At 53.0% G+C, this 26524-nt stretch overlaps 1 protein-coding gene across 2 annotated transcripts; it reads left to right on the forward strand.

Moving 5' to 3' along the window:
* The first annotated feature begins 362 nt into the window (after window positions 1–362).
* Window positions 363–21681, forward strand: PHLDB3 (pleckstrin homology like domain family B member 3). Of its 2 annotated transcripts, XM_014795210.2 has the most exons (16): window positions 363–430; window positions 928–1291; window positions 2274–2456; window positions 2591–2737; window positions 5511–5639; window positions 5929–6090; window positions 7074–7184; window positions 7344–7427; window positions 8023–8133; window positions 13958–14057; window positions 14210–14300; window positions 14386–14473; window positions 15124–15180; window positions 19552–19783; window positions 20169–20254; window positions 21290–21681. In XM_014795210.2, exons 2-16 carry the CDS (start codon window positions 1058–1060, stop codon window positions 21422–21424), a joined length of 1950 nt encoding a protein of 649 aa, XP_014650696.1. In that variant the 5' UTR covers window positions 363–430; window positions 928–1057; the 3' UTR covers window positions 21425–21681. The 2 variants fall into 2 exon arrangements, with proteins under 2 accessions (XP_014650696.1, XP_087277779.1); XM_087421653.1 differs by lacking the exon at window positions 8023–8133.
* The last annotated feature ends 4843 nt before the right edge of the window (window positions 21682–26524 follow it).

Consider the following 26524-nt stretch of genomic DNA (forward strand, 5'->3'; position numbering starts at 1 on the left):
TGCCCAGTTCCCCAAACCGGTCAGGGCCCTTCTAAAGGGCTTATTAGAGGGGAGAGGCCCCTATTTCTGTTCCTCTCATCCTTTCAGGATTCCCAGCGTCTGAGCATCAGTGAGGCGCTGATACATAGGTGACCAAGACGCCTGGCCCTCCAGGGGGCAGGAATGGAGGCGCTGGAGGCAGAGTGGGGGTCGCGATGCTGCGTTTCCCGAGGGTGGGGCCGGTGGGGCCGGACAGCCGGATGCCGCGGCCGCGGGCGGGGCAGGCCGGTCGCTCCCTCCTCCCTTGGGAGCTGTTGGACCTGTTGTCCCCCCTCCACTTCCGGGCTGCTGGGGAGGGGGACAGAGCAGCGTCTCCTCCCTCTTCCCCGGCCACCTGTCTCGTAGGCAGACACTGCAGCGCCCAGAGCGCAGAGAGCAGCGCGCCGAGCCGGTGAGGGGGCCGGGGGTGCGGAGGCGGCGGGGGCTGGGGACTCGGCCGCCGGGGTCCGCGGGTTAGGAGGAGGCTGGAGTTCGGGAATCTCGCTCCCGGGAGGAGCAGAGGACTCAGACTCCTGGTGGGTCCAGAGAGGGGGAGACTAGGAGCCCCCGGGTGAGGCGGCATGGGCGCTGCTCCCCTACATTGGGGTCGGAGCCAAGTCTACCGGGTCACGGAGAGGAGGAGGCGGGAGCCCGGACTCCTGAGTCCTCGAGGGAAAACGATATGGGGTCGCTGTAAGGTGGTCGAAGGGATTGTAAGGGGCTGCCCGGACTGTACAAGGCTCGACACCCGGATAGGTGGGAGAGGCCGGTAGGGGGCGTGCTAGGACCCCGGACTCAAATTCTGGTCCCGCCTCCGGGGGCGTGGCGCCCTAGGAGCCGCCGAACCCCGCCCCTAGAAACCCCAGATCACGCCCCCGGGATGCTCAGCTCCAGCCTTTGAACTCCTAGGCCCCGCCTCTTGGAGCACTCCACGCCGGAGCCGTGGGGCGCGCGCTCAGGCCTCGGGCCACGCCCCTCGCCCCAGGCCACGCCCCCGGAACTCCGGGCCCCGCCCACTCCGCACGAGCGCTCGACGGCCATGGGGACGCCGAGCAGCCCCGAAGAGGCGACCCAGCCGCCGCCGGTCCCGGAATGCGACGTGGAGGTCCGGCCCCAAGGGGCCGCCCAGTCCCGGGAGCACCCCGAGGAGCCCCGCGAGCAGGAGGCGCCCGAGGCCCCGGCGGAGCTTCCGAGCGGCCGAGGAGCCGAGCAGCAGGCGGAGGAAGAGGAAGAAGTGGGAGAAGGCAGCAGCACGGAGAGCAGCCGCGACGCGGTGAGGGACCTGGAGGGCCAGGGCCACGGGGGCACCCAGAGAGGCAGGCAGACCCAAGCGGGTGACAGACACGGAGAGACAGGTATGGAGAGACCAGACAGACAGAGACCCGGGGACAGGGAGAGAGCCTCAGAGATAGAGAGAGACTCCTGCGAGTCAGAGACACCGAGAGACAGCTAGAGAGACCAGGTAGACAGAGACCCGGAGACAGGGAGAGAGCCTCAGAGATATGGAGACTCCTGCGAGTCAGAGATCCAAACGGAGAGAGAGACAGAGGCACCGAGAACTGTAGAGAGACCAGGTAGACAGAGACCTGGAGACAGGGAGAGAGCCTCAGACATATGGAGACTCCTGCGAGTCAGAGATCCAAACGGAGAGAGAGACAGAGGCACCTAGAGAGACCAGGTAGACAGAGACCTGGAGACAGGGAGACTGAGACACAGACCCCAAAGAGACAGAGACGCAGAAAGACCAGACAGAGAGAGACTCAGAGAGATGGGAATAGAGACACAGACAGAAACGCAGAGACAAAGGGCGGAGATGCTCAGAGAAACAGAAATAGAGACAGAGAACCTTGAGAGAGGGAGATCCTCCGAGGGGGAAAGAGACCTAGCGTTGCAGAGACAGCAGACAGATACTGAGTCAGAGACGAAGCCCAGAGAAACAGGAGGAGAGACTCAGAGAGACCCGGGGAGAAAGAGAGAGGTCCAGGGCCTAGGAGGATGTGACACCAAGAGAATGGGACCTGGATGGAGAAAAACGCCTTTCTTGAGCCGGCTTGTACCCCTCCCCGGACTGCGAGCCCCCCGGGCCTCCTGGGGCCGGTGGCCCCGGACCTGCACCCTCCCGCCCTTGAGTATGAGCGTGGTGGTTGAGTTAGGCCGACTCAGACCCCCTGAGCGGGTATGCGGTGGCCAACAGACCTCTTAGTGACTGCAGGGGGCGAGGCCCCTCCACTTGACCACGCCCTCTCCAACCTCAGGCGGAGGCTCCGTCTCCCGTGCAGATCCCGGCCACGCCCCCCGCATCCGCCCAATCTGGAGAAGGGGTGCGAGGGGCGGCGCGGCGGCTTCGAGCGCAGCAGCTGGAGGCACAGACTCGCGTGGCCCTGATGGAGCAGCGAGTGAAGGAGCTACAGCGCCAGAGGAAGGAGCTGAGGATCGAGGTGAGGCTGCGGACCTATGGGAAGTCTGGCCCCAGGCTCCCAGGCCCCTCCTCAGACCCAGGCGGCCGAGCCCCCAGCCCCCTCCTTCCTCGGACCCAGGCCTCTGGGCCCCAGCCCTCGCATTCTCTCCGCAGATGGAGGTGGAAGTGGCCCTGCTGCGGGGTGAGCTGACTGGGGAGCGAGTGGCCGCTCGGCGGGAAGAGGACAAGCTCCGGGAGCTGCTGGGGCAGCAGGTGGAGCAGGTGGACGCGGAGCAGGGCGCCCGGGAGCAGCGGGAACAGGTGTTTGTCCTGCTGGTCTTCGTGTCAGCTTCCTTGTCGGACGGAGATTCCTGGTGGTGCTGCTGGGCCCGGGGCCCCAGGGTTATCCCCATTCCCCGAATGGGGATACTGGGGCGGGGGTAGATGCCTCTCCTTGTTTTCCTCTCTCTCCCTGACCGTGATTCTGGGGCCTGGCTCACCCGGGCCTCTTCCTTTGCCCTCTCTTCTTTGCTCTTTAAATGTCATGTTGTGAAAAACGTCACACTAACAAAAATAGAATAGTCAGAAGGCTGCTGGGTGGTGTGCTCACCGGCTCAGCCAAGATTAATCTTCCGTTCTTGTTTCATATCCCCCAATTTGCTTCCCATCCCTAGTTTTAAAAGCCAATCCCAGACATCATCTTGCTTGTAAGTGCTTTATCTTATAGATAAAAACATTATTACTATGTTGTCATCAAGAATTAAGTTCTTCTTATTTATTTTTTTTGTGAGGAAGATCAGCCCTGAGCTAACATCCTTGCCAATCCTCCTGTTTTTGCTGAGGAAGACCGGCTCTGTGCTAACATCTGTGCCTATCTTCCTCCACTTTATGTGGGACACCGCCACAGCATGGCCTGACAAGCGGTGCATCGGTCTGCCCCAGGGATCCGAACCCGGAGCCGCCAGCAGCGGAGCGTGCTCACTTAACCAATACGCCACGGGGCCGGCCCTGAATTAAGTTCTTAATAGCATCTCATTTCCAGTTAGTTTTCATGATTTCCAGATTGTCTCAAAAACGCCAGTTAACAGTGGCTGTTTGCATCAAGTCCCCAAAGGTGGGTATATTGTAATTGGTTGAAATGTCTTGTGTGTGTTGGTGCACCTCTCCTGGTTCCTGCCCACTGTTTTTTTCCCCCATACTATTTGTTGGAGAAACCAAGTCTTCTGTCGCCCTGTCAAGAAGGGGCCGGCTGGGTGCCTGTGGTGTCCTTTGCCGTGTGCCTCTTCCTGCCAGCAGGTGTTGGTTAGATGTCGAGGCTGGATCAGATTCAGATGTGCTTTAGTGCTTCCTGTGTCAGGAGGACGTCGTCTCTGGTTGTCCAGACCTCAGTGAGGTCACTCTGATCCCTTCTTAATAATTGTTTACCTAAAGGCTTCAATATCCATTGGTATCGTTATAGGTTGGAAAATGGTAACTTTGTAATTCTATCAGTCTTTCTCTTTGCCCTTATCTTGTATGTTGGAATTTCCTGGAGCTGGGTTCTGGGTCCTCACTGACCCTCATAGAGCCGGTATTTCTCCCAGCCCTGATTCTCTCCAGAGATCTAGACTTGTGCGTCCTGCTTCCTAGGATACTGGTTCCTGGATGCTCCTTCCTGCCCCAGGACCCAGGGGTCCAAGCCCCCAGCCCCTCCTCCCTCAGACCTAGGAGTCCAGACCCCAGTCCCTCCTCCCTCAGACCCAGGAGTCCAGCCCTCCTCCCTCGGTCCCAGGAATCTGACTCCTTATCATTCATGGTATCCAAAGCTGACCTCGGCAACTCCCTTTTCCACATTGTCCCTATCTCACTGTCCCTTTGGTCACCAGGCTGGAGTCCTGGGCTTTGCTCCACACACCTCCCTCTCTCTCACTCCAAGCCTGTCAGTCAACATGTCCTGTCTTTCTGCTCCCTGAACCTCTCTCTCTAGTCCGTCTCCTTTGCATCCCCACTGTCCAGACCTCAGTTTAGGTCTCATTCTCATTGCTTGGAGGACTCATGAAAGAGCTGATTTTAACCCCTTGAATCCATCTCCCAGAGGGATGATTCCACACCTAGATCCTACTCCATCCTTTCAGTCCTTCCACAGCTCTCCATTGCCCCAGGATAAGGGCTCCTCAGCCTGGTTGACCAAACCCGATGTGAACTGTGTTGTGCCCGCCTTTCTACTATCATCTCCCACCAGGCTCCCCATCTCTTCCCTCCACCACATCTTCTCTGACCAGAGTTTGCCCCCTAAACTTCCTGTACTTTTCAACTTCATGGTGCATTTTCGACATGCTGTTCCCTCTGCCCAGAATGCCCTTCCAGCCCCCTCTATGTCCCCAGGTTTAAATGCTCCCTGATTTTTGAGGCTCACCTTAAAACCCTCCCATCCAGGAAGCCTTGGATTACCCCTTGGAAATTGCTCCCCGCTCAGGGTTCCTGCAGTCTCTGATTTCACTGCCCTGATTGTCCCAGGCTGTAACTGGCTGTGTCTGCACCTGCGGTGCAGGGCCCCCTCTGGGCCCTAGTCTCAATCACTCAGCATGGATATGTTTTGCATTCATTCCTTCCTTCATTTCTTTTTTTTTAATTTTTTTTATTATTTTTTTTTGTGAGGAAGATCAGCCCTGAGCTAACATCCCTGCCAATCCTCCTCTCTTTGCTGAGGAAGACCAGCCCTGAGCTAACATCTATTGCCAATCCTCCTCCTTTTTTTTTTCCCCCAAAGCCCCAGTAGATAACTGTATGTCATAGTTGCACATCCTTGTAGTTGCTATATGTGGGATGAGGCCTCAGCATGGCCGGAGAAGCGGTGCATTGGTGCACGCCTGGGATGCGAACCCGGGCCGCCAGTAGCGGAGTGCGTGCACTTAACCGCTAAGCCGTGGGGCCGGCCCAGCTTCCTTCATTTCTTAAACAGCTGTTTCCTTGGTGCCTACTCTGGGGCAGGCCTGTACAAGAGTGACCCGGACAGACAGGGTCCCTGTCCTCATGGAGCTGGCCGGGCCCTTGCTGGCCTCTGTTGCCCTCCCTGTGCTCAGGCTGAAGCTAAGAGCCTGGCTGTTCTTTTCAGGAGCAGAGGCGACTGAGCCAGGAGCGTGATCGCGTGGAGGGTCTTCGCCAGAGACTCCGGGAGGCCCAGGGGCAGCTCGACTCACAGCCAGAGGACCAGCGTGAGCGGCTTCTGCAGAGGGTGCAGGAGGTGAGGGCCCTCCGGACTCCCTCAGGGACCTGGTGTCCAGGCTACTCTTCTCTCAGGACCCAGACGCCCAGGCCCTCAGTCCCCTCCTCCCCCACCTAGGAGTTCAGGCCCTAACCCCCTTAACCCCCAGGACTCTGGATTCTAGACCCCAGTCCCCTAGCCCTCAGGATTCCAGAGTCCAGGGCCCAGCCCCTTCCTCCTTCATTGACCTGGACTCCTCGCTGCAGCCCATTGCTCCCCTGGGCTCTAGGGGTCCAGGCCTCCAGCCCTTTTGCGTTCCCACCCACAGATGAGGGAACAGCTGGACGTGGCCCAGCGTGCCTACGAGGACCTGGAGTTCCAGCAGCTGGAGCGGGAGAGCCGGCGGGAGGAGGAGGATCAGGACAGCCCCGGGGCCCGGACGCCGGACCCCAAGGTCCAGGAGCTTCAGGCCAGCGTGGCGCACCACAGGGTGAGTCGGGCTGGGCGGCCCTGTCTCCCTCGCTGTTGCCCTCTGTCTCCTCCACCCCGTGTCTGGCCCTTTCTCCATCCTCACTTCCACCCTGTAGCATGTTCTTCAGAACAGCCACAACCATCGCTGACATCTGTCCAGCAATTACTATGTGCCAGGCGTGGTCTTAAACATTTCGTGAGTACTTACTCACTGAATCCTTGCAACAATCCTAGGAGGCGAGTCGTATTATTTTTTTTCATTTTGTAAACGAAGACACTGAAGGTCGAGGTGCTCAAATGATCTTTTCCAAGGTCACTTCCTTTTAAAGGACAGAGCTGGGATCTGAACCTCCTCGGTCTTCTCTGCTACACTCTATGCCTCTCAACCTTCCTCCAAAAAGATGCTCCCACCGGTCCTTTCTGGGAGCTGCTATTTGAGGGTCTGACAAGTCCTGCTGGAAAAAGCAAGACGTTTAACTGTATTTGATGCAAAGTTTCCCAGAGTTTTGGATTAGAAAGTTCTGATGTGGGTCTCTTTCCCCACTTCTGTTTGTGACTCTTTTCCCATCACCCTCTCTCTTCCCTTCCTCTGTCTCACACAGCTTCTGTCTGTCTCTGTTCTGTTTCTGTTTTGTCTCCTTTTTGTGCACCTCTGTCTCTTGGGTCTGTCTTGGTCCTTGTTTTCTGTATCTATTCTGGTTTGTCTCTCTGTCTGTCCCTTTCTCTCCCTCTCTGTTCTCAGTGACTCTCTCTGGGTCTCTGTCTGTATATCGGATCCTCCATCCCCTCCAACCCACCCCAGGTCTCTTCTGGACCCCAAGAGGAAAGAAGGCACCAGGGAGCTTGACTTTGAGTCCCCCTACCCCCTCCCAGGCGCCCAGATTCCAGGGTCTCTGTTATGGGGTGGAACAAACCCCAGGCTCTCAAGGAGGACCTGGTTCTGTGGGAGCCAGCCGGGGACCCTGGGACCCTGAGTAACCAGGCACTGGGGGTGCCCTGCAGCGCCGCATCCAGGTCTTGGAGGAGCAGCTCAAGTCACTGGGGGAGCAGATGGCAGCTGAGAGCCGGGGGCTGAACCGGAAGAAGGAGGAGGCCCTTCAGGCCCTGACGAAGGTAAGCTCCCCCTGGGAGACCTGTCCTACTGTCCTCACTGCCCCCTGCGGCATCCCATTGCTTCCCTGCACCCCCACGTCTGCTGGTATGAGGGAGAGCATTGGGGTGGCCCGTTTGGACTCTGAGGTGTGGTCCTCGGTGATAACTTGCCTCTCCTAGGAACGGAGCCGGCTGCTCGAGCTTAATCACCTTCAGGGAATCGCAGGCCGGGACTTCTCTGAGCCCAACCCGGCCCTCACTAAGGTATGGGGATTTCATGTGCCCATGAGCCTCTCCTCCCTCCGACCCAGGAGTCCAGACTCCCAGCCCCTCCTCCCTCAGACCCGGGGGTCCAGACTCCCAGCCCCTCCTCCCTCAGACCCGGGAGTCCGGGCCCGCAGCCCCTCCTCCCTCAGACCCAGGGGTCCAGACTCCCAGCCCCTCCTCCCTCAGACCCAAGGGTCAAGGCCCCAGCCCCTCCTCCCTCAGACCCAGGGGTCCAGACTCCCAGCCCCTCCTCCCTCAGACCCAGAAGTCCAGGCCCGCAGCCCCTCCTCCCTCAGACCCAGGAGTCCAGACTCCCAGCCCCTCCTCCCTCCCACCCAGGGGTCCAGGCCCCCAGCGCCTCCTCCTTCAGACCCAAGGGTCCAGGCCCTCAGCCCTGACTCCTCGGGGAACCAGCAGTCTCTCCCCACAGTCCTTGCTCACGAAGACCACCTTCTAGCTCTGTTGTAACCTTGGGCCTTTGTTTTTCCATCTGAGAAATGGGCTGGCACTGGAGGCACGGGCCAGAGCATCCGGGAACTGGTGGATCCCCTGTGATCCTTCCAGCTCCCATTAGGCTTCACCCCTCACACAGCTCCTGTTCACCCAGAAGACAGACCGCCGGTTGCTGGTGCTCCAGGACCCCACCACCCACACTGCCACCGCCGCCTCTTCCTGCCTCCTCTCGGTTCACAGCTCCCTGCAGGTGCCCCCTCACTGCCTCCCTTTCCCTGCCTGTCTCCCTGGTCACTGCATCTGCAGAACTTCCACTTTGGCTTTCTCTGCCGTGGGGCGTGGGGGAGGATCAAAGGGTGTTTTTATTTTTATCAGGCTCTAGCTTTATTATTATTTTTCTTTCTTCTGCCTCACACTTCACCACTCTCCTGGCGAAATGAGACCGTGCGCACCCAGGAGTAAATTTTAAAAGCGACCAAACACGGCATATTGATCAGAAAGCCTCCTCTGCCCCCGACACTGGCCCACAGCTCCTCCCCAGAAGCAGCGTGGCTACTCGTTTCTCGAGTGTCCTTCCTTCCGCATCTTAAAAGTGGGCCCCACAACTTATTAATGGGTTAAAACATTCCCTGAGTGGGTTGTTGCTAACTTTTAAAAATGAAACAGAGTAGACAATGTCAGAGCGCCCTGCATGAGGCAGGAGTGACTGTTAGATGAAGAAAGTCTTGTTTCAGTTGTGTGGATGTGGCCTGAGCGCTTAGCTTAGAAATCGGTAGCTCTTGTTGTATCATGTAAATGTTTTTTTCAAAGCTGTGTATATTAGCTACTAGTTGGCTTTTATTTTCTAACTTAACACTCTCTTGTGGAGATTGTTTTCTATTGATACATTTAGAACTGCTTCATCCTGTTTAATGACTCTGTAGTAATAGCAATAGAAACAATAACGGTAATGATGACAGCTAATATCTGTTGAGTCCTCGTAGCGTGCCAGGCACTGGTTAAGTCCTTCACACGGATTCACTCATTTCACCTTTGCAGCAGCTCTGCCGGCTAGATTCCTATCTCCATTTTATAGGGAAAGAAACTGAGGCGGAGGTGAAGTTACCTAACTAGCTCGTATGTGGCAGAGCCGGGATTTGAACCCGGCACTCTGTGTTCAGAACCTATGGTCTTCCCCACTCTGGGCGTCTGGGTGGCACATGGTGCTCTGTGGAGCACTGAGCCAGCCCTCCCTCTGCGCATGGTGATTTGAGTTTTTTGCAGTTTAAACAATGCTGCTACGAATGCCCGTGTGTGTGCGCATGTGTGGGTCTTTGTACACTCAATAATGGTAACGTTAGGGCCTGCCCGGTGGTGAAGTGGTGCGTGCGCTCTGCTTTGGCAGCCGGGGGTTCGCGGGTTCGGATCCTGGGCGCGCACTGATGCACTGCTTGTCATGCCATGCTGTGGCGGCGTCCCATATAAACTAGAGGAAGATGGGCACGAATGTTAGCTCAGGGCAAATCTTCCTCGGCAAAAAAGAGGAGGATCGGCATCAGTTGTTAGCTCAGGGCTGATCTTCCTCACACACACAAGAAATAGTAAGTTTAATTAATATTAATTGTCTAATTAATTATATTGTCTATTATAATATATAATTGTCAATTATATTGCTTAATATGTTATGCACTATATTATATTATTATTTGTTAAATAATATCAACATAATATTAATAATAATCATTTTTGAGAGCTTAATATAGACCAGGGTCTGCTCAAAGCCATTTTATCGCTTTGAACCATATGGAATTGCTATTATTTGGAGGTGAGAAACAGTCAAATATTGACAATTTGACATGGTTTAACCTTATATATGTATGTTCATGAAATTATATATATGATATGTCTGTGTGTGTGTATAAATAAGGTATCATTTCATTTTTTGCTCAGAAGAACCTACAGAAGTAGGTCCTATTATTATCTGAGTAAAGGGTTAGCAGATCTGTAACTTTCTAGCTGGTTCCCCTGGAAGCCTGATAAAGGTGGAATGCCAGCTGTGTTGCCAGGCAGCATGACCCCTCGTAAATAGGACCCTTACAAGTCAATTGCATATCTATAAATACCTGGTGGGCAGCCATGTCCCATTCCTGTCGAGTCATTGCGTGAGTTATTGGCTCCTGTGGACACGGAGCTTCTGAGGCCGGGTGGACCCTGTACCCACCGACGTGGATCTCACACCCATGTTGCGCCTGGTGTGCAGGCAGTGGGACGTTCCTCACTTTACAGAGGCCCTAGCAGAGGAATGACTTGCCAGAGTCACATGCAGTATTTGGCAGAGCTAGGCTGGAACCAAGTCTGCCTGTTTCCACAGCCTGTGCCTTTTGGGAGACGAGGGTCTCCCAGGAACCCATCAGAATCCAAGTGGGCACCGTGGCTAGCACTAGTTCAGAGCACATGAGAGCCAGGGACTATTTATTGACTCAGCCAGAGAAGCATAAACAAGTGGATAAATGAATGCGTGAATTAACCAGTTACTTCTCCTCGCCCCTTCCTTTCTCTCCCTCCAAGTCCTATTCAGTCCTTCTCAATTCCACCCCTTCTTTCCAGGATCATGGGATGCCTAAGAGGACTGACTCTGCTTAGGTTCCAATACCTGTGCTGCCACTTCCTAGCTGGCTGAACTTAGACGTGCCTCTGTGCCTCAGTTTACTTAGCTGCAAAATGGAATAATAATAGCATGCATTGGTTCATGCCTTAAAGTGCTTAGTGGGTGCCTGGCACACAGGAGGTGCTCACTAAATTGGGCTGCTGTTACTCTGATTATAATTACTATGATTAGTATTATTATACCTGTTATCAACCTTCTTCCACCCACTTCCATCCTCATCTCTGGGTTTTGTGACGCTATACCGGCCTCCTCACTGATGTCTCCATCTTACTTTTTGTCTCCCAACAATCTGTTCCCTACGCAACAGCTAGAGTGATCTTCATCCTTCCTACTCAATCCTCCCCACCAAAAGCCTCCAGTGGTACCCCAGGCCTCCTTACCATGGCCCACAAGTCCCTACACAATCTGGCCTCTGCCCACCTCTCACCACTCTCCCCCATAGGTATGCTGCAGGAATGCTGACATGAGAGTATGCCGCCAACACTCCCTACTTTTGCTGCCTCAGGGCCTTTGCACTTGCTGATCCTCCCAGCTTCCCCTCAGTCTTCTCTGGCCAACTCTTATCCTTTGGGCCTTAGGGTCAGTGTCCAGAAGGCTGCCCCTGGTCTTCCAGTTGGAAGGTCATCCTCTTTTATAACCCCCTATTCCTTTTGCTCACAGCATTTCTGATGATACACTCTGTGTGTGTGATGGCTTTTTCAGTTCCTACAGTGTAAGTGCCATGCAGACAAGGCTTGGGTCCATCTTACCCACTTGTTTCCTCTGCACCAAGATTCTAAGTTATCTGAGCCAGGAAGTGCTGATAGTGTTGAAGGCAGGAGAGAGTGAAGAGGAACTCAAGATTTGCTTTCCTCTCTGTGAAGGGGAACGAACCTTCCTGACTGCCGGGGCTTTTAGAAACTTAGGTGGCTCTGCAGAGTGCCAGGTACACCATTAGGCACATAATGAGCACGTGGTAAATATTGGCTGTTATTATTTAAAAAAATTTTTTATTATAAAAAATAACACAGGTACAGAAAATCACATCAAACACACACACACAGCTTAATAATTATATGGGAACACTTGGTAACTGCCACCTGTGTCAGGAGATAGAAGTGGCAGCCACTCCCGAAGGCCACCACATGCTCCCTCAGTGACGACCCTCGGCTGCCTCCTTGAGAATAGCCACTAGCCTGATGTTTATAGTAGTATCGTTCTTACAGTTCTTTAAAGTTCCGTCCGTTAAGTGTCTACCCCTAAACACCATAGTTTAATCATACTTTTTGGTGGATATGTTTTAAGTGTCCTTTAATCCATAGACCTCCCCTCCATTTCCTTTTTTGTCCCCCTTGGCAATTTATTTGGTGAAGAACCCAGATGGCTGTCCTGTGGAGTCTCCCAGGCAGGGTTTGCTGACTGCAGCCATGGGGGTCACTGTCACCTCGCTCTGTTTCTTTACTTCCTGGAAAGTTGGATGTGGGGCCTGAGCAGATGTAGGTTCGGCATTTTGCAAGTCTCCCTGGGGCGCCGTGTCTGTTTCTCTTTCTCTGGCATCAGCGCCTTCATCCGTTGATTCGTCCAGGTTCGTGAGTGGTGAAATTCCAGTCTGTCGTTCCTTCTTCATTTACTGGTTGAAATCATTCTGTAAAGAGAGACAGACTTCTCTTCGTTTACTATTTGGTTACTCAGGGGTATGGTTTTTGTAGGAAATGCAGGGAAAATGCTGGAAGGTTTTACTTTATTCACCTGTCTTCAAAATTAAGAGTTGGTGTCTCACGTTCTCTCAAGGTAACCAATTCGATTTTTCCTTTACTATTATTAACTCATGGATTAAATATATTTGATGAGTTATGATCTATGGCTGTGAGTATCCTTATTGGTGCTCAAATTATGTAACTTATTATTTTCATTATTCTTTATTATCCATGCAGAGCTCTTGCTATTTTTTCTTTAAAAAATGATTTCAGTCTTATTTCTTTATTTGTTACTGTCAAATAAGTTTATTTTCATTTCTTGGTAATTTTTTATTTTTAAATAATTTAAGACTTATGAAAAATTGCAGAAATAGTAGAAGGAATTCCTGTATACCCGTCACTCAGATTCTATAATTAACATTTTACCATATTTGATATTTGCTTTATTATTCTTTATATATATATACACACACACAATTTATGATTCTTTTCTGAAGCATGACCCCACTTTACCCCTAAATACTTCTACATTTATTACCCAAGGTCAAGGCAGTTCTCTTACATAACCACAGTCCAGTGATCAAATTCAGGAAACTGACATTTAGATAATACTATTCAAATCCACAGATCTTATTCATATTTTGTTAGTTGTCGCACTAATGTTTTTTTCTAGCAAAAAAAAAAAATTTTGTTTCTGGTCCAAGAACACAGGTTGCATTTAGTTGTCATATTAATTTTTTAAAAAAAGCTAACATTCCCCTTGTTCAAAGTTTAAAGGGCGTGGGAGGATACTCAGAGAAATGACTCCCTGTCAGCATTTCCCTCCATTCAGTACCCGCCCTGGCCACCCCCCACCCCCACCCCCACCCCCACCCCCACCCCGGGTGGTCAGGGTTCCCTACTTCTCGCGTCTTCCTGGTGATCTGTGTCGACACAGTCTGTCCTGTACATCCGTTCCCTTCTTTTTATGCATGGGTAGTATATTCTTCACACCATTCTGTACTTGTTTTCATCTTGAGATTATTTTCTATCTGATATAAAGAGCATCCTCCTTTTATACGCTGCGGGGTTTTCTGAGGTGTGGACCATCCCGGGTTTATTTACTCCTTAATATGGGCACTTAGGTGGTCTCTTGGCTTTGCGGGGAATAACCTTGAACTGAGGTCATTTTGCACATGTCTGAGCGTATCCATAGGGTACAGTCCTAGAAGTGGAATCACGGCTCAAAGGTTTAGGCATTTGTCCTTAAAAAAAAAAGCCTCATTGGCCTTCATTAAGGTTCTTCCAGTGGAACCCCCAGTGTGTGGGAGAGTGTCTGGGTGGGCTTCTTTTTTTTTTATGGTTCTATCGAGATGTAATTCACCTACTATACAATTCGCCCCTTGAAAGTGCACAATTCAGTGGTTTTTAGTATATTCACAGAGTTGTGCAGCCGTCACCACAATCAAATTGACTGCATCGTCATCACCCTCAGAAGAAACCCTGCACCCTTTAGCCGTCACCCTCAATCCGCCCTGCCCCCAGCCCCTGGCAAGGCTGGTTGACCTGCTGTCTCTGTGGACTTGCCGGTTCTGGACAGCACACTGTGTGGTCCTCTGCGACTGGTCCTCTGCGATGCTTGCGCTCAGCATCGCGTCTACTGCAGCTTTTTGATTGGTGCCAATTAGCTGGTGGTTTTACTTGGCACTTCTCTGGCTCACGGTTGACACTGAGCATCCTTTCCTGTGTGCACGGGCCTTGTGTGTTTTCAGGGCTCCATCGGCCTCCAGAGGACTGGAAGCCTGCCCCGGAAGAGGGGAGACAGAGCGAGCCAGAGGGGATCCCCCCGACCTCTGTCCTTCCACTGTACTGGTGAGGACCCCTCTCATTGCCCACCCTCCTCCCCTGTCCCCAGCCTTCCTGCAGCACAGGATGGACGAACCTAGACACCTGTCGGGGGATCGGGGGGTGGAGGGGCTTGACAAGGGAGAATCCCAGCCCCCTAGCCCCATCTGTTCCCCCAGGACCCCTGGAGGCCTCAGCCCTCCCGCCAGCAGCCGGAGACTCCGGGAGATACCCACTTTATCAGCTGCTGAACTGTGGCCCCAGCAATAGGTGAGACATCAGAGAGAAGGTCGGGAGAGGGAGGGAAGAGGCCGGACGGCTGTAACCTGCCCTGGTCTCTGTTCCCTCCTCCCAGCTGTGGGGCCGTCCACCCAGACATCGCCCGCATGGAGCAGCTCCTGCAGCAGGCCGTGGCCGAGAGGGAGCGGCTGCTCAAGGCCAGGGTGAGACCCCACACCCTCCTCCTTAGGTCGGGAGGTTCAGCTCCTCCTCCCTCAGACCCAGGGGTCCAGGCCCCCAGCCCCTCCTCCCTCAGACCCAGGGGTCCAGGCCCCCAGCCCCTCCTCCCTCAGACCCGGGAGCCCAGGCCCCCAGCCCCTCCTCCCTCAGACCCAGGGGTCCAGGCCCCCAGCCCCTCCTCCCTCAGACCCGGGAGCCCAGGCCCCCAGCCCCTCCTCCCTCAGACCCAGGGGTCCAGGCCCCCAGCCCCTCCTCCCTCAGACCCGGGGGTCCAGGCCCCCAGCCCCTCCTCCCTCAGACGCGGGGGTCCAGGCCCCCAGCCCCTCCTCCCTCAGACCCGGGAGCCCAGGCCCCCAGCCCCTCCTCCCTCAGACCCAGGGGTCCAGGCCCCCAGCCCCTCCTCCCTCAGACCCAAGAGTCCAGGCCCCCAGCCCCCTCCTCCCTCAGACGCGGGGGTCCAGGCCCCCAGCCCCTCCTCCCTCAGACCCGGGGGTCCAGGCCCCCAGCCCCTCCTCCCTCAGACCCGGGAGCCCAGGCCCCCAGCTCTTCCTCCCTCAGACCCAGGAACCCAGTACATTTTCCCCACTTCTTATTGGTTAGCATCCTCATTGACTCCTTCATCCTGAACCCACAGGAAGGAATGAGAAGGAGCACGGAAGGTTCCTCAGGCCCTGCTATACCTGCCATTATGGTCAGTCCTGCCCCTGCCCTCACCCCACCCCTCCCCACTCTGCCCAGCTCCCTGACCTCTGCCCTTTCTTATCTCACCCTCTCCTCTCCTCCAGTGGCACAGAAAAGTGTCCTGGGCTTGGCAAGGGAAGGGGAACTCAAAAGACATAGTTTCTCTTCCCATTATGGTCATCTCTGTCCAGGGCATGTCCTCAGTAACAGGCTCTACTTCTCTGTGCCTCAGTTTCCTCTTCCGTAAGTGGGTGATGATGTCAGCAGTTACTGCCAAATGAGGGCACCTACAGGCTGGGGCTTTTAAAATATCATTTAAAATTTTGTTTCATTTATTTATTTTGGTTTCTTCTAAAGAACTTTTTTTTTAATGGAACAAGTTATTATTATTATTTTTTTTTTTTGAGGAAGATTGGCCCTGCACTAACATCTGTTGCCAATCTTCCTCTTTTTCTCTTTTCTCCCCAAAGACTCAGTACATAGTTGCATATCCTAGTTGTAGGTCCTTCTAGTTCTTCTATATGGGACGCCACCTCAGCATGGCTTGATGAGCAGTGTGTAGGTCTGCGCCCGGGATCCGAACTGGCAAACCCCAGGTCGCCGAAGTGAAACGCGTGAACTTAACCGCTACGCCACTGGGCTGGCCCTAAAACACTTTTTATTATAGAAATAGTCAAGCATCTGCAGAGGTAGAGACAACAGATTAATTAACCCCCATGTACCACCAAGCAGCTTCAGTGAAGGTCAATATTGAATCTTGTTTTACTTGCCAACTTCATTGTACCAATTCCTCACCTACTTCCCACTCTGCAGTAGAATATTTTAAAGCAAATTCCAGATATTGTATCATTTCATCCAGTAGATAAGGTTTTTTTTTAACATAACAAAATTTCCATTGTCATACGTTATGAGATTATAATAATTCTGTAACATCCTAACACATGGTCCGTATTCACATTTCCTTAATTAGCTCCGAAATGTCTTCTTATGGTTGCCTATTTGAATCTAGATCCAAACAAGGCATCTATAATGCATTTGGTTAAAATGTCTCTTAAATCTCTTTCAAACTCCAAGAGTCCTCTTGCTCCGCTTGTGCAAAATAATGCCATTTATTTGTGGAAAAAATCAAGTCATTTATCCTGTAGAGGTTTTCACATTCTGGATTTAGCTGATGGGTTCCTTATTAAAATTTTATTTTTACCGACGCAAATAGCATAAATGTGTTTTTGTTGTAGGAGTGTGACAGTGTAGAGAAATGAGGGTCTCCCCATTGCACCTCTGGAGACACCAGAGGAGCCTTTTTGTTTTTTTTAAATGTTTTGGTGTTCCAAGAACAACAAGGAGATTTTTTTTTTTTTTGCGGGGAAAGATTCGCCCTGAACTAACGTCTGTTGCCAAACTTCCTCTTTTTTTTTTTTCCTCCCCAAAGTCCCAGTACATAGTTGTATATTCTAGTTGTAAGTCCTTCTAGGTCTTCTATCTGAGCCGCCACCACAGCATACGACTGGTGTAGGTCTGTTCCCGGGAACCGAACCCAGAAGCGAAGCATGTTAAACTTAACCACTAGGCCATCAGGGCTGGCTCTGAGTCTTTTTTTTTTTTTGTGAGGGAGATCAGCCCTGAGCTAACATCCGTGCTAATCCTCCTCTTTTTGCTGAGGAAGACTGGCTCTGAGCTAGCATCTATTGCCAATCCTCCTCCTTTTTATTTTTTTTCCCCAAAGCCCCGGTAGATAGTTGTATGTCATAGTTACACATCCTTCTAGTTGCTGTATGTGGGACGCGGCCTCAGCATGGCCGGAGAAGCGGTGCGTCGGTTCGCGCCCGGGATCCGAACCCGGGCCGCCAGTAGTGGAGCGCGCACTTAACCGCTAAGCCACCGGGCTGGCCCTCTGAGTCTTTTTTTTATACTTTTCTATATACACTGATCAAACCACATTTTGTTTAAATTTATTTTTATTTATTTATTTTTTCCCCCAAAGCCCCAGTAGATAGTTGTATGTCATAGCTGCACATCCTTCTAGTTGCTGTATGTGGGACGCGGCCTCAGCATGGCCAGAGAAGCGGTGCGTCAGTGCGCGCCCGGGATCTGAACCCGGGTCACCAGCAGCAGAGCACACGCACTTAACCGCTAAGCCATGAGGCCGGCCCAAACCACATTTTGTGAATTCATTTTTCCTGTAAATGGGCACGTTGTTCCCAACCTGTTTTTCTTCTTTTTTTTGGTGAGGAAGACTGGCCCTGAGCTACCATCTCTGCCCATCTTCCTCTATTTTGTATGTGGGATGCCGCCACAGCATGCCTTGATGAGCGATGCGCAGATCAGTGCCCAGGATTCGAACCTGTGAACCCTGGGCTGCCGAAGCAGAGCGTGCAAACCTAACCACTCTGCCGCCAGGCTAGCCCTCAACCTGTTCTTTGTTTCTCCACCATGTGTCCTGTCCTTATTCATCTCAACCAGTATTTATGGAGGGCCTGCTGTGTGGTAGGCCCGGGTGACAGCAGGGAGCGAAATGAGAATCCCTGCCCTCGGGGAGGCTGACGTTTAGCGGGGAGATAGACAAACAGCAGCATCAATAAGTAAAATAAGTAGCAGGTCAGGTGCTGATAAGAGCCAAGGAGTGACATACAGCAGGAAGGGCGGTGGAGCCTTCCGGCTGTCAGACAAGCTCTACCTCAGTAAAAATGAAGCATTGCTGCTCGGTAGCATCATCATTTATTAAACAGTTCCCCATTGTGTGCATTGTCCTCCCCGCTCACACCCCAAGCTGCACGTGAGCTCGTGCACGTGGGCAAGTGTTTCTCTGGGATTCGCGCCTGGAAAGGGAATCCTGGGGTGGAGAGCCTGACAGCAGTGAGCTCATCCTTGAAACTGCCCCGTGAGGAGGGTGCCGTGAGAACCCCTGGGTTTCAGCGCAGGGAAACGGAGGCCCAGAGAAGGGCAGGAGTTCCGTGGAGGTGAGACAGGTGGCATCGATGGAGTTGAGGGTCCCGAGCTCATCTCTGCTCTCCTAGATCAGGGCCTGGCTCTGCCACATCCTACCTGGGTGACCTTGGTCAGTCACTTCCTTCTAGAAGCCTCAGTTTCCTCCTCTCTCAAATGGGAACAGTAGTGGGTTGTTGTGGAGAGGATCGCTTGGCACAATGCCTGACACATGGTGGGAACTTCCATGCATGTGGTGCTCACTAGTGTTGCTGTATGGATTTGGCAAGAGGACCCATATAAGATTCCAGGCCCCAGTGGGGGACCTCTGAACTGCCCCTTCTCCTCCTGTGCATCCCCCCAGCTTCTCATGTCCCCTCCTCCTCGCTCTCCCCTGTAACATCCAAGGAGCCTCATCTCTGTTTCTCATCCCTTCTTGCTCTGCCCTTGCTTCAGTTTTCTCAATAGAACTCAAAGGTGGTCCATGGACCAGCAGCACCGGCGTCCCCGGGAGCTTGGTCGGGGGGGAAGAGCCTCACCCCCACCCCAGAATGACTCAGTTGGAGCTTGCATTTTAATGCAATCTCTAGGGGTCTGTTTGCACACTGAGGTCTGAGGTTTCTTGCTCTGAGCCTCAGTGTGACCACGGGGATCGTACCATTCTTTGCAGGGATCACTTCGGAAGAATAGGTATGATCAGGCTGGACCTCGGAACAGTAGACACTTGCATTGCCTTAATTCTTCTCCTCTTTATGGCCACCTACGGTGCCCACTCTGCCCAGTGGGTCCTGGCTCGGTCAGCTCTGGCCGTGTGACTTAGGCCTAGTGAGTTAACCTCTCTGAGTCTTGGTTTCCACATCTGTAAAACGGGGGTAATAATGTACTTGCCCCCTTCTGAGGGGGCAGAAGGATTATACCTATAAAATGCTTAGCACAGGTAATAATCACTAATTTCATCACAAGAACAATAATAATAATGGAAACTGCTCTCATTATTTGGTCCCTGTTTTACAGAGGGACCCACTTTGGGGACCCCGATCCCGGGGCCCCTCATTTTCTGACATGCCTCTCGTGTTTCAGGGTGAGCTCTAGGGCCAGGAAGACCTGGGTTCATGTCCCACCTCTGTCACCTAAAAGCTCTGTGTGACCTTGAGTGTATTATTTCATCTCTCTGTACCTCAGTTTGCTCATCTGTAAAATGGGGCTCGTTGTAGCCCTGTCCCAAGGGTGGCCATGGGGAGTCATGGCGCTGAAGCTGGGAAAGCCCTGGGCAGTGTGTCTTAACCAATAAATGTAGCTCCTGGAATCATTATGATCACCGTTGTTAATATTACTGCTTAAAGGCTGTGGCAGACCTTACACAGGAGCTGCTGTGACCTGGTGCCCTCGGGGGGCTCCAGGCTGCAGAACCCGCTCCTGACCCTAGGACTTCAGCTGCCGGCTTCTCTTCCCTCCCCAGGCCCCGCCCACGCCCCCACCCCCGCCCCCACCCCGCCCTCCAGGCCCAAGGGTCTTGGATCTCCGGCAGCACCTGGAACGATGGGGCCACAACCCGGAAAACTGCCCGCATGTAGGGGTGTCCGGGGGCTGCTGCCGCGGACCCCTGGTCAAGATGGGCGGCCGCATCAAGACCTGGAGGAAGCGGTGGTTCTGCTTCGACCGCCAGGCCCGCCGCCTGGCCTACTACGCAGGTGAGCCCAGGGGCCGCCGTGGGCCCCCGGGACCCTGGAGGAGTCCACTCGGAGGCCTTCCCCACAGACGCCTAGGAGTCCCACCCCGCGCCCCCTTCTCTCTTACGTCCACCGGGAGCCAGGAGTCCAGATCCTCAGCCCCTTCCTCCTTGAGCGACCAGCCTTCCCCGGGTAACATAGATAACAGTTTTGTACAGTTCTGGCTCCCCAGACCCCATTCCCCAGTCCTGTCCAGTCTCCCAACCACGGTACTTTAGGGACCTTCAGACTCTGTCACCATGTTCCTCACCCCAACACCAGTCTCAGGACTTGGGCCCAGTGACCCCCACCCCGACACACAGACACACCTCCTCACTGACTGTTTCTCCCTCACTCCCTCTGTCAGACAAGGAAGAGACCAAGCTCAAAGGCGTCATCTACTTCCAAGCCATCGAGGAGGTCTATTACGACCACTTACGCTGTGCCTTCAAGGTGAAGCCCCACCGGGTGCTGCCCTGCCCTCCTGGTCTGAGCCCTGTGGTCAAGCCTCAGTTTGTCCCTGGGAAAGGCCACCCACAGCCCCCACTGCCAGGGTTCTCCATCCAGCAAAGGGGACCAACAGGTTATTTCACTGCAGTGACCAAAAATGAAGAGCTCAGTCTCTGGCTCTCAGCCACCGTTACTTTTCTTGGAGCAAAAGATTGAGAGCAAAAATTTGGCAAACTCAGATGCCACGCTGGGAATAAATGCCTGAAGAGGGGATGGGAGGACCAAGGCAGCCTGGGAGCATCTAAAGGAGATGACCGTTTCTCAGCTTCTGCCCACACAGTTGGCAAGTGGGAATGAGCCCCATGGTGTCACATCATATTTGTTTTTCCCTAGAGAACTCAGGAATTGGAACGTTTATAAAAGTGCAGTGCCAGAAATTTAAATGTTGGCAACTGGCACAACGTTTAGAAAGCTCTGTGGAGAGCAACCAGCTATGGCTTTTTAGAGCTTACGTTGCAATCCCAGCTGCGGGACATCAGGAAAATGACTTCCCTTCGCCAGCCTTAGTCTTCTCAATTGCAAAATGGGCCACTTCAACCCATTTCCTCAGAGTTGAGAAGGTTAAGAACAAATAATGGATGTAAGGGATTTACTCAGTTTGGGGGTTGGCAAGGAGGTTCTCAATAAATGGATTGTAGATACTAGCTTTCCCCAGTTACAAACCAGGGGGACCTAGATTTTGGGGCGGGGAAAGTTGAATGCTTATATTTCTAATATAGGAGAAGGTAGGCTGGGGCAAGAGGACGTTAAGTCCTCCTTTTAAATTACTCTTGCTCCCCCAATTCAAAGCCCCTTCCTGTGTTAATTCATTTAATCCTCATAACCCAGTGAGATAGGTAGCGTTATTTAGGAAGACAGACGGGGAAACAGACGCAGAGTCTGAGGAACTTGTCCAATGCTACACAGCCTTTAAGTAGCAAGGCTGGGATTCGAACCCATGTGTTCTCTTAACCACCTCCACTCCGCTGCTTATTCCAGAGCCCCAACCCTCGCCTGACGTTCTGCGTCAAAACCTACGAACGCCTTTTCTACATGGTGGCGCCGAGCCCGGAGGCCATGCGCATTTGGATGGACGTCATCGTCACCGCAGCCGACGAGAACCACGCCCCCTGAGTGGCCCCGCCCACTTCCGGGAAGCCTGGGCCCGCCCCTTTGGAACTCTCCCGGGAATTCTGCAGGCGCGGCGGCTGGGCTGGCCTGAGCCGCGGCGTTCTGGGCTGCAGGTGCCTTCCCCCGACGGGAAGCCAGCCCCTGGGGCGCTGCCCCGGGCAGTAGGAAGATTGTGGGGGCGGGAAGGGACTATTTATTGGTGCTCCTGTGATATCCAATTAAACATGGAGGGAAAACGGTGGTTGCTGCTGTGGTTTCCAGGATAGGCATCCGGGGCTCCTCGGCCCCTAGGCGGGAATCCTGAGTTTTGGCTACCTCTGAGAGCCAAGCGGCCCACAGCTGGTTCCCCCCTTTAGGAAGGGAGGCCTTCGACTCTGAGGTCATGGCTGGGAGAGGGGACGCATGCATCCTCACCCTTGGGCAATTTTGTTTTTTTAGTTTGTGGGCCAACCTGCTTCCATCCTTTTTGGCTTGACTGGGCTATTGGCAATTTCTAGGAACTCCTAGGCTCCTGCCCTCCAGGCCTTGGCACATGTTATTCCCTGTGCCCTTACCTTAACCAGCTAGGTCCTCATTCTTTAGGTCTTATTTGGGATGTCCCCTCCTTCAGGAAGCCCTTCCTGACTCCCCCGGTGGGGTCAGGCACCCCCCATTGAGCTCCCTTGTCCCGTCCCTGAACATCCTGGGTCATCATTGGTGGTGGATGTATGTCCTTATGGACTGGGAGCTCCGTGAGGGCAGAGCCAGGGCTGCCCTGGTCACTGCCATGTCCTCAGCACCATAAGGCACATTTCAGTCCATGAAACAAAAGCTTGCCTTTCACCTCTCAGTCCTGGTACATACTCTTCCATTTGCTAAGTCACCTTTCCCCACTCCACCCAACTCCTACTCATCATTTAGGTCATAGGTCAGATGTTTCTTTCCTTCTCCAGAAAGCCCTCTCTGATTGTCCTGGCTGAGTCACATGCTTCCTCTGGGCTTTCCACCCCAGCCCTGATCACTCTGCCTGTGCTTCCCCCATCACTGCTGATGAGGGTGTCTCCCATGCTGGATGGGAGCCCCAGGAGGCAGGGCGTGGGTCTGTTGCCTGCACTATTCAATTTTTGGCACACAGCAGAGGGCCGAGTGCAAACTAGGTGTTGAGGGAGTGTCTGATGGTTGAATCAATTGATGAGAGAGATGCTGAGGACTGGGGACAGTTGTGAACAAGGCAGACAGAACTCTTCATCCTTAAGGTCTCGCCCAAGGCGTCCCATCCTTCAAGAAGCTCTCCTGATCCCTAGTCTGGGTCATGTGTATTCTGAGTTCCACAGTCCCCTGGGTTCCCCCACTACAGCCCTGATCACTCTAGGCTGTCACTGTGGAGCCAGGTCTTTCCCCCCGTCAAACGTCTCTGGTCTCGTCGCCATCTCCTCAGGACCTGGGTGTCTTGTCCAGGATTCTTTGAGGATCCAGATATGGTGCTCCTGAGTCCTGGGAATGTAAACACTCCAATCCCCAGGCCCTCAGGGACCCCAGGTGTCCCTTGGCCTCCACTTCCAGGTGTGAGACATCTGGATTCTTGGATCAATTCATTGCCCAGCCCCTCTGCAAACTGGGCCCTTAGTGGGGCCAGCCTCACTGGCGTCACGGGCATGTGACCGGTGTAGTTGTCAGGTCTTTGTGCTCAGAAGAGCCCTCTTGGGTTCAACGCTCTGTGGTTGCTTTCTGGAAATTCTTAGTTTTGTATTTGCATTTGTTTTTGGTAAGTGAAGTCTGAAGGGATGTGAGCTGGGAGATTGGGGCCTTGGCTCACACAAGGTCCCACCACCTGCCACCTTCTACCTCTCCAGGACTGGTTCTGTCTGCCTTCTCCTCCCTGCCCCTGCCCTGTGACCACTGTCACCCTCCAGCCTGGCAGGGCCTGGGTGGCTACAAGAAGGTCAGGGTCAGACACTTGTGCCTCATGGCATCTCGGGGTGGGGCATGGCTATGGGGAGCTGGTGGAAGGGCACCCTAGCAACCAGATTGCTTTAGTTTTGGGCAGGGTCTCTAGACTCCTGTGGGGATCTGTGCTTGCACCGTGAGTAGCCCAAGGGAACGTGGGAGGCTGAGAGAGATGGTAGGAAAAAGGAAAAGAACATTTCCATTTTACTACCTTTAACGGCACTCTTTCCTGCCTTTTGAACCAGGTCCCCGTATTTTCATTTTGCACTGAGCCCTGCAAATTATGTAGCCAGCCCTGCCCCTGACCTCACCCCTTCTCTGACACATCCCAGACAGTGTGTCCCGGAGGGAGTGGGTCTGAGATCTGCTGGGAACATCACTGGGCTCAGAGACTGCCCTGCCCCTGGGGACAGGAAACCCACAGTGGATATGGCCCCAAGCTTGTCTGAGACCCTGGCATGACCTCCAGGGCTGGGGACCGCCTCTGCACTGACCCCTCTGTTCATCTGTCTGGGGAACCGTATTCTAAATCTCTCCACAGCGACCTCTGCGGAGAGGAGCTGGGAAGAGTCACAGAACCTGTGTGAGTAGAGGCCCCACATTCAAACCTCCCTCTGCTCTCTGGTCCTGGGCCAGGAGGGGGTCAGCGCCCAGAATCTGGGCAGGCCTGAGCAAGAGGAGACTCCCCACCCTGGCTCCCACTCCCTCCCAAGACGCTAGTTCTTCTGGTCTGGCCAGTTAGGGTTCCTCCCTGAAACTCTCCCACGGCTGGGGCCTGCAGGCCCTCCTGTTCCTGAGAACACTATAACAGTATTGTCACCCTGCCTCACTCTGTCCTGCAGGAGATAGGGTTTTCATACCCATTTGGCAAAGGAGGCAGCTGAAGTTCAGAGAGGGAGATTGAGTTGTTTGAGGTCACACAGCAAGAGGATGGCAGAGGCAGGATTAAAATTTCAGTCTGTCTGATTCCAGCCTTGATACTTTGCCCTGTCTCACTCCACCACGAAAGACTCTCCTTCCTTGATTATAAAACGGACACTTCAGAGACTCAGAGAGGCGAAGACACCTAAACAGGGTCACCCAGCAGACCATAAGTGGAGCTGGGATTTCAACCTGGGAGGCAGGGAGTCAGGAGCTAGTGCTGAATGACTTCACAGATAGTCATTCACTTTCTCTCTCTGAGCCTCAGCTCGATGCCAAGTCACCTCACCTATGTGACTGAGGTGCTAGTCATTGTTGGAAAGGGGGTGCCCAAAGGGGTCTGGGGAGCAGATAATATCTTTATGACACAGCTGCTATTTTTCCTGCCAGAGGTAAATTTTATCTACGAGCCAAGAGAAACAAAGCAAGGTTCAAGCTGTAACATATAATATACACTATAAATAATATAATGTAATGTACTATATAGTGTAAGCAGTGGCTAATATGAGCCAGGACCTGGGGATGCTTAGGCGTTTTGTGGTTTCCACAGTGTTCTTGTTTGTTTGTGCGTTCACACATGGAAACGCAGGGTCCTGATTGTGTCCCGCTCTGGCACAGTCACAGTGTGGCCTCATCTGATGCTGGTGTTCTGTGAGATTGTTTTGGTGTAACAGAACACCATGGCCTCACTGTGAGTGCCAGGCCAACTCCCCATCATCAGGGGCTGCTACTGCCCAGCCCCTCAATGGTCTCCTGGCCTTCTCTCTTGCCCCTTCTACAGTCTTTTCCTTTTTTTTTATTTTGGTGAGGAAGACTGGCCCTGAGCTAACATCTGTTGCCAGCCTCCAATCTTCCTCTTTTTGCTTGAGGAAGATTATCCCTGAGCTAACATCTGTGCCAATCTTCGTCCATTTTGTATATGTGGGGCCACCACAGCATGGCTTGATGAGCAGTGTGTAGGTCTGTGCCCAGGATCCAAACCCACGAACCCTGGGCCACTGATGCAGAGTACACAAACTTAACCATTCTGCCACCAGGCCAGCCCTCAGTTTTTTCCTTTTTTTACACAGAGGCCACAGTGACGTTTTTGCCTTTCTTTTTTTAAGTATAATGTACGTTGCATTGTATCTTGCGTGAAGTGCATAAGTGCATAAGTATACATTTCGATGATTCTTTACATATTTGTATACACATGTAACTAGTTACAATGTGTCATACTACACAATGTATTGTATTGTAATGCCCTACCCGAAGTAACTGCTATTCTGATCTCTATCACCACTGATTAGTTTGTCTGTTCTAGAACTTCATATAAATGGAGTCGCACAGTTTGTTTTATTTGTTTAAGGCTTCTTGAGCTCGACATAGGTTTGGGAGATTCCTCCATGTTGCTGCAGACACCAGCAGTTGGCGTGTTTTCATTGCTGTGTAGTATTCTCCGGGATTCGTGAACCACTCTTTCTTTCTCCATTCACTTCTTGATGGATATTTGCATTATTTCCCAGATGGATCGTTTAAAAAAGCGAATCTGATTGTGTCCCCCAGCTGATTTAGAGCTTCTCAAAGGTTTTCCACCTTTTTCAGAATTAATTCACATCTCCCTTCAGGGCCTGTAATGCCCTGAATGGTCTGGCCCCTGCCTGGCTCTTCTGCCTCAGTTTCCACCCTTGTCCCCTGGCCCTCTGAGCTCCAGGCACACCGCTCTCCCCTCTGACTTGGAATGGTCCATACTACTTCCCACCTCTAGGTCTTTGAGATCACAACTCGAGTTACATCCTCTGGGAAGCTTCACTGACCAGCCCCCACTTCTAGACTCTACACCTCCTTGTAGCCCCCCACACTTCTTCCTTCATTGTCCTCTTTGTAAATAACAATCTGTATGATTATTTGATTAACATCTGTCTCCCCCATCAGACTATGAACTCTGTGTGGTCAGGCACCCGTTCTGTCTTAATTTTCATCACCCAGGCCACAGCCCAGCATACTGCAGGTACTGATTAAGTATTTACTGAGCGATGAGTGTTGAGTAGACCCTCTGGGTGAGCCTCAGTACTCTCCCCTCTACCCCTCAAACACACAGACTTTCTCCTGGGAGCTGTCAGGGAACCTTGAATCCCGCCCTTTCGCTCCTTGGCAGCTGTGGGTGACACACCCAGGGGCGGGTGCCCCGCCCCATGGCGGACGCTGATTTAGCCCAGTTGGGCAAGGCCAGGGTTGCCTGGGGGAAGGTTACTCATCCTGGGCTCAGGTAAGAGG

This window comes from Ceratotherium simum, chromosome 33 (genome assembly GCF_057802395.1).
Source record: "Ceratotherium simum simum isolate JZ-2026a chromosome 33, ASM5780239v1, whole genome shotgun sequence".
Classification (NCBI taxonomy): domain Eukaryota; kingdom Metazoa; phylum Chordata; class Mammalia; order Perissodactyla; family Rhinocerotidae; genus Ceratotherium; species Ceratotherium simum.

Excerpts from the sequence above, each read along its gene's own strand:
- PHLDB3 (XM_014795210.2), top strand. The coding sequence starts at position 1,058 with ATGGGGACGCCGAGCAGCCCCGAAGAGGCGACCCAGCCGCCGCCGGTC. Across the intron at positions 14,058-14,209 it reads TCTGTCCTTCCACTGTACTG|GACCCCTGGAGGCCTCAGCC; the intron begins GTGAGGACCCCT and ends CTGTTCCCCCAG. Across the intron at positions 15,181-19,551 it reads CTGCTATACCTGCCATTATG|GCCCCGCCCACGCCCCCACC; the intron begins GTCAGTCCTGCC and ends TTCCCTCCCCAG.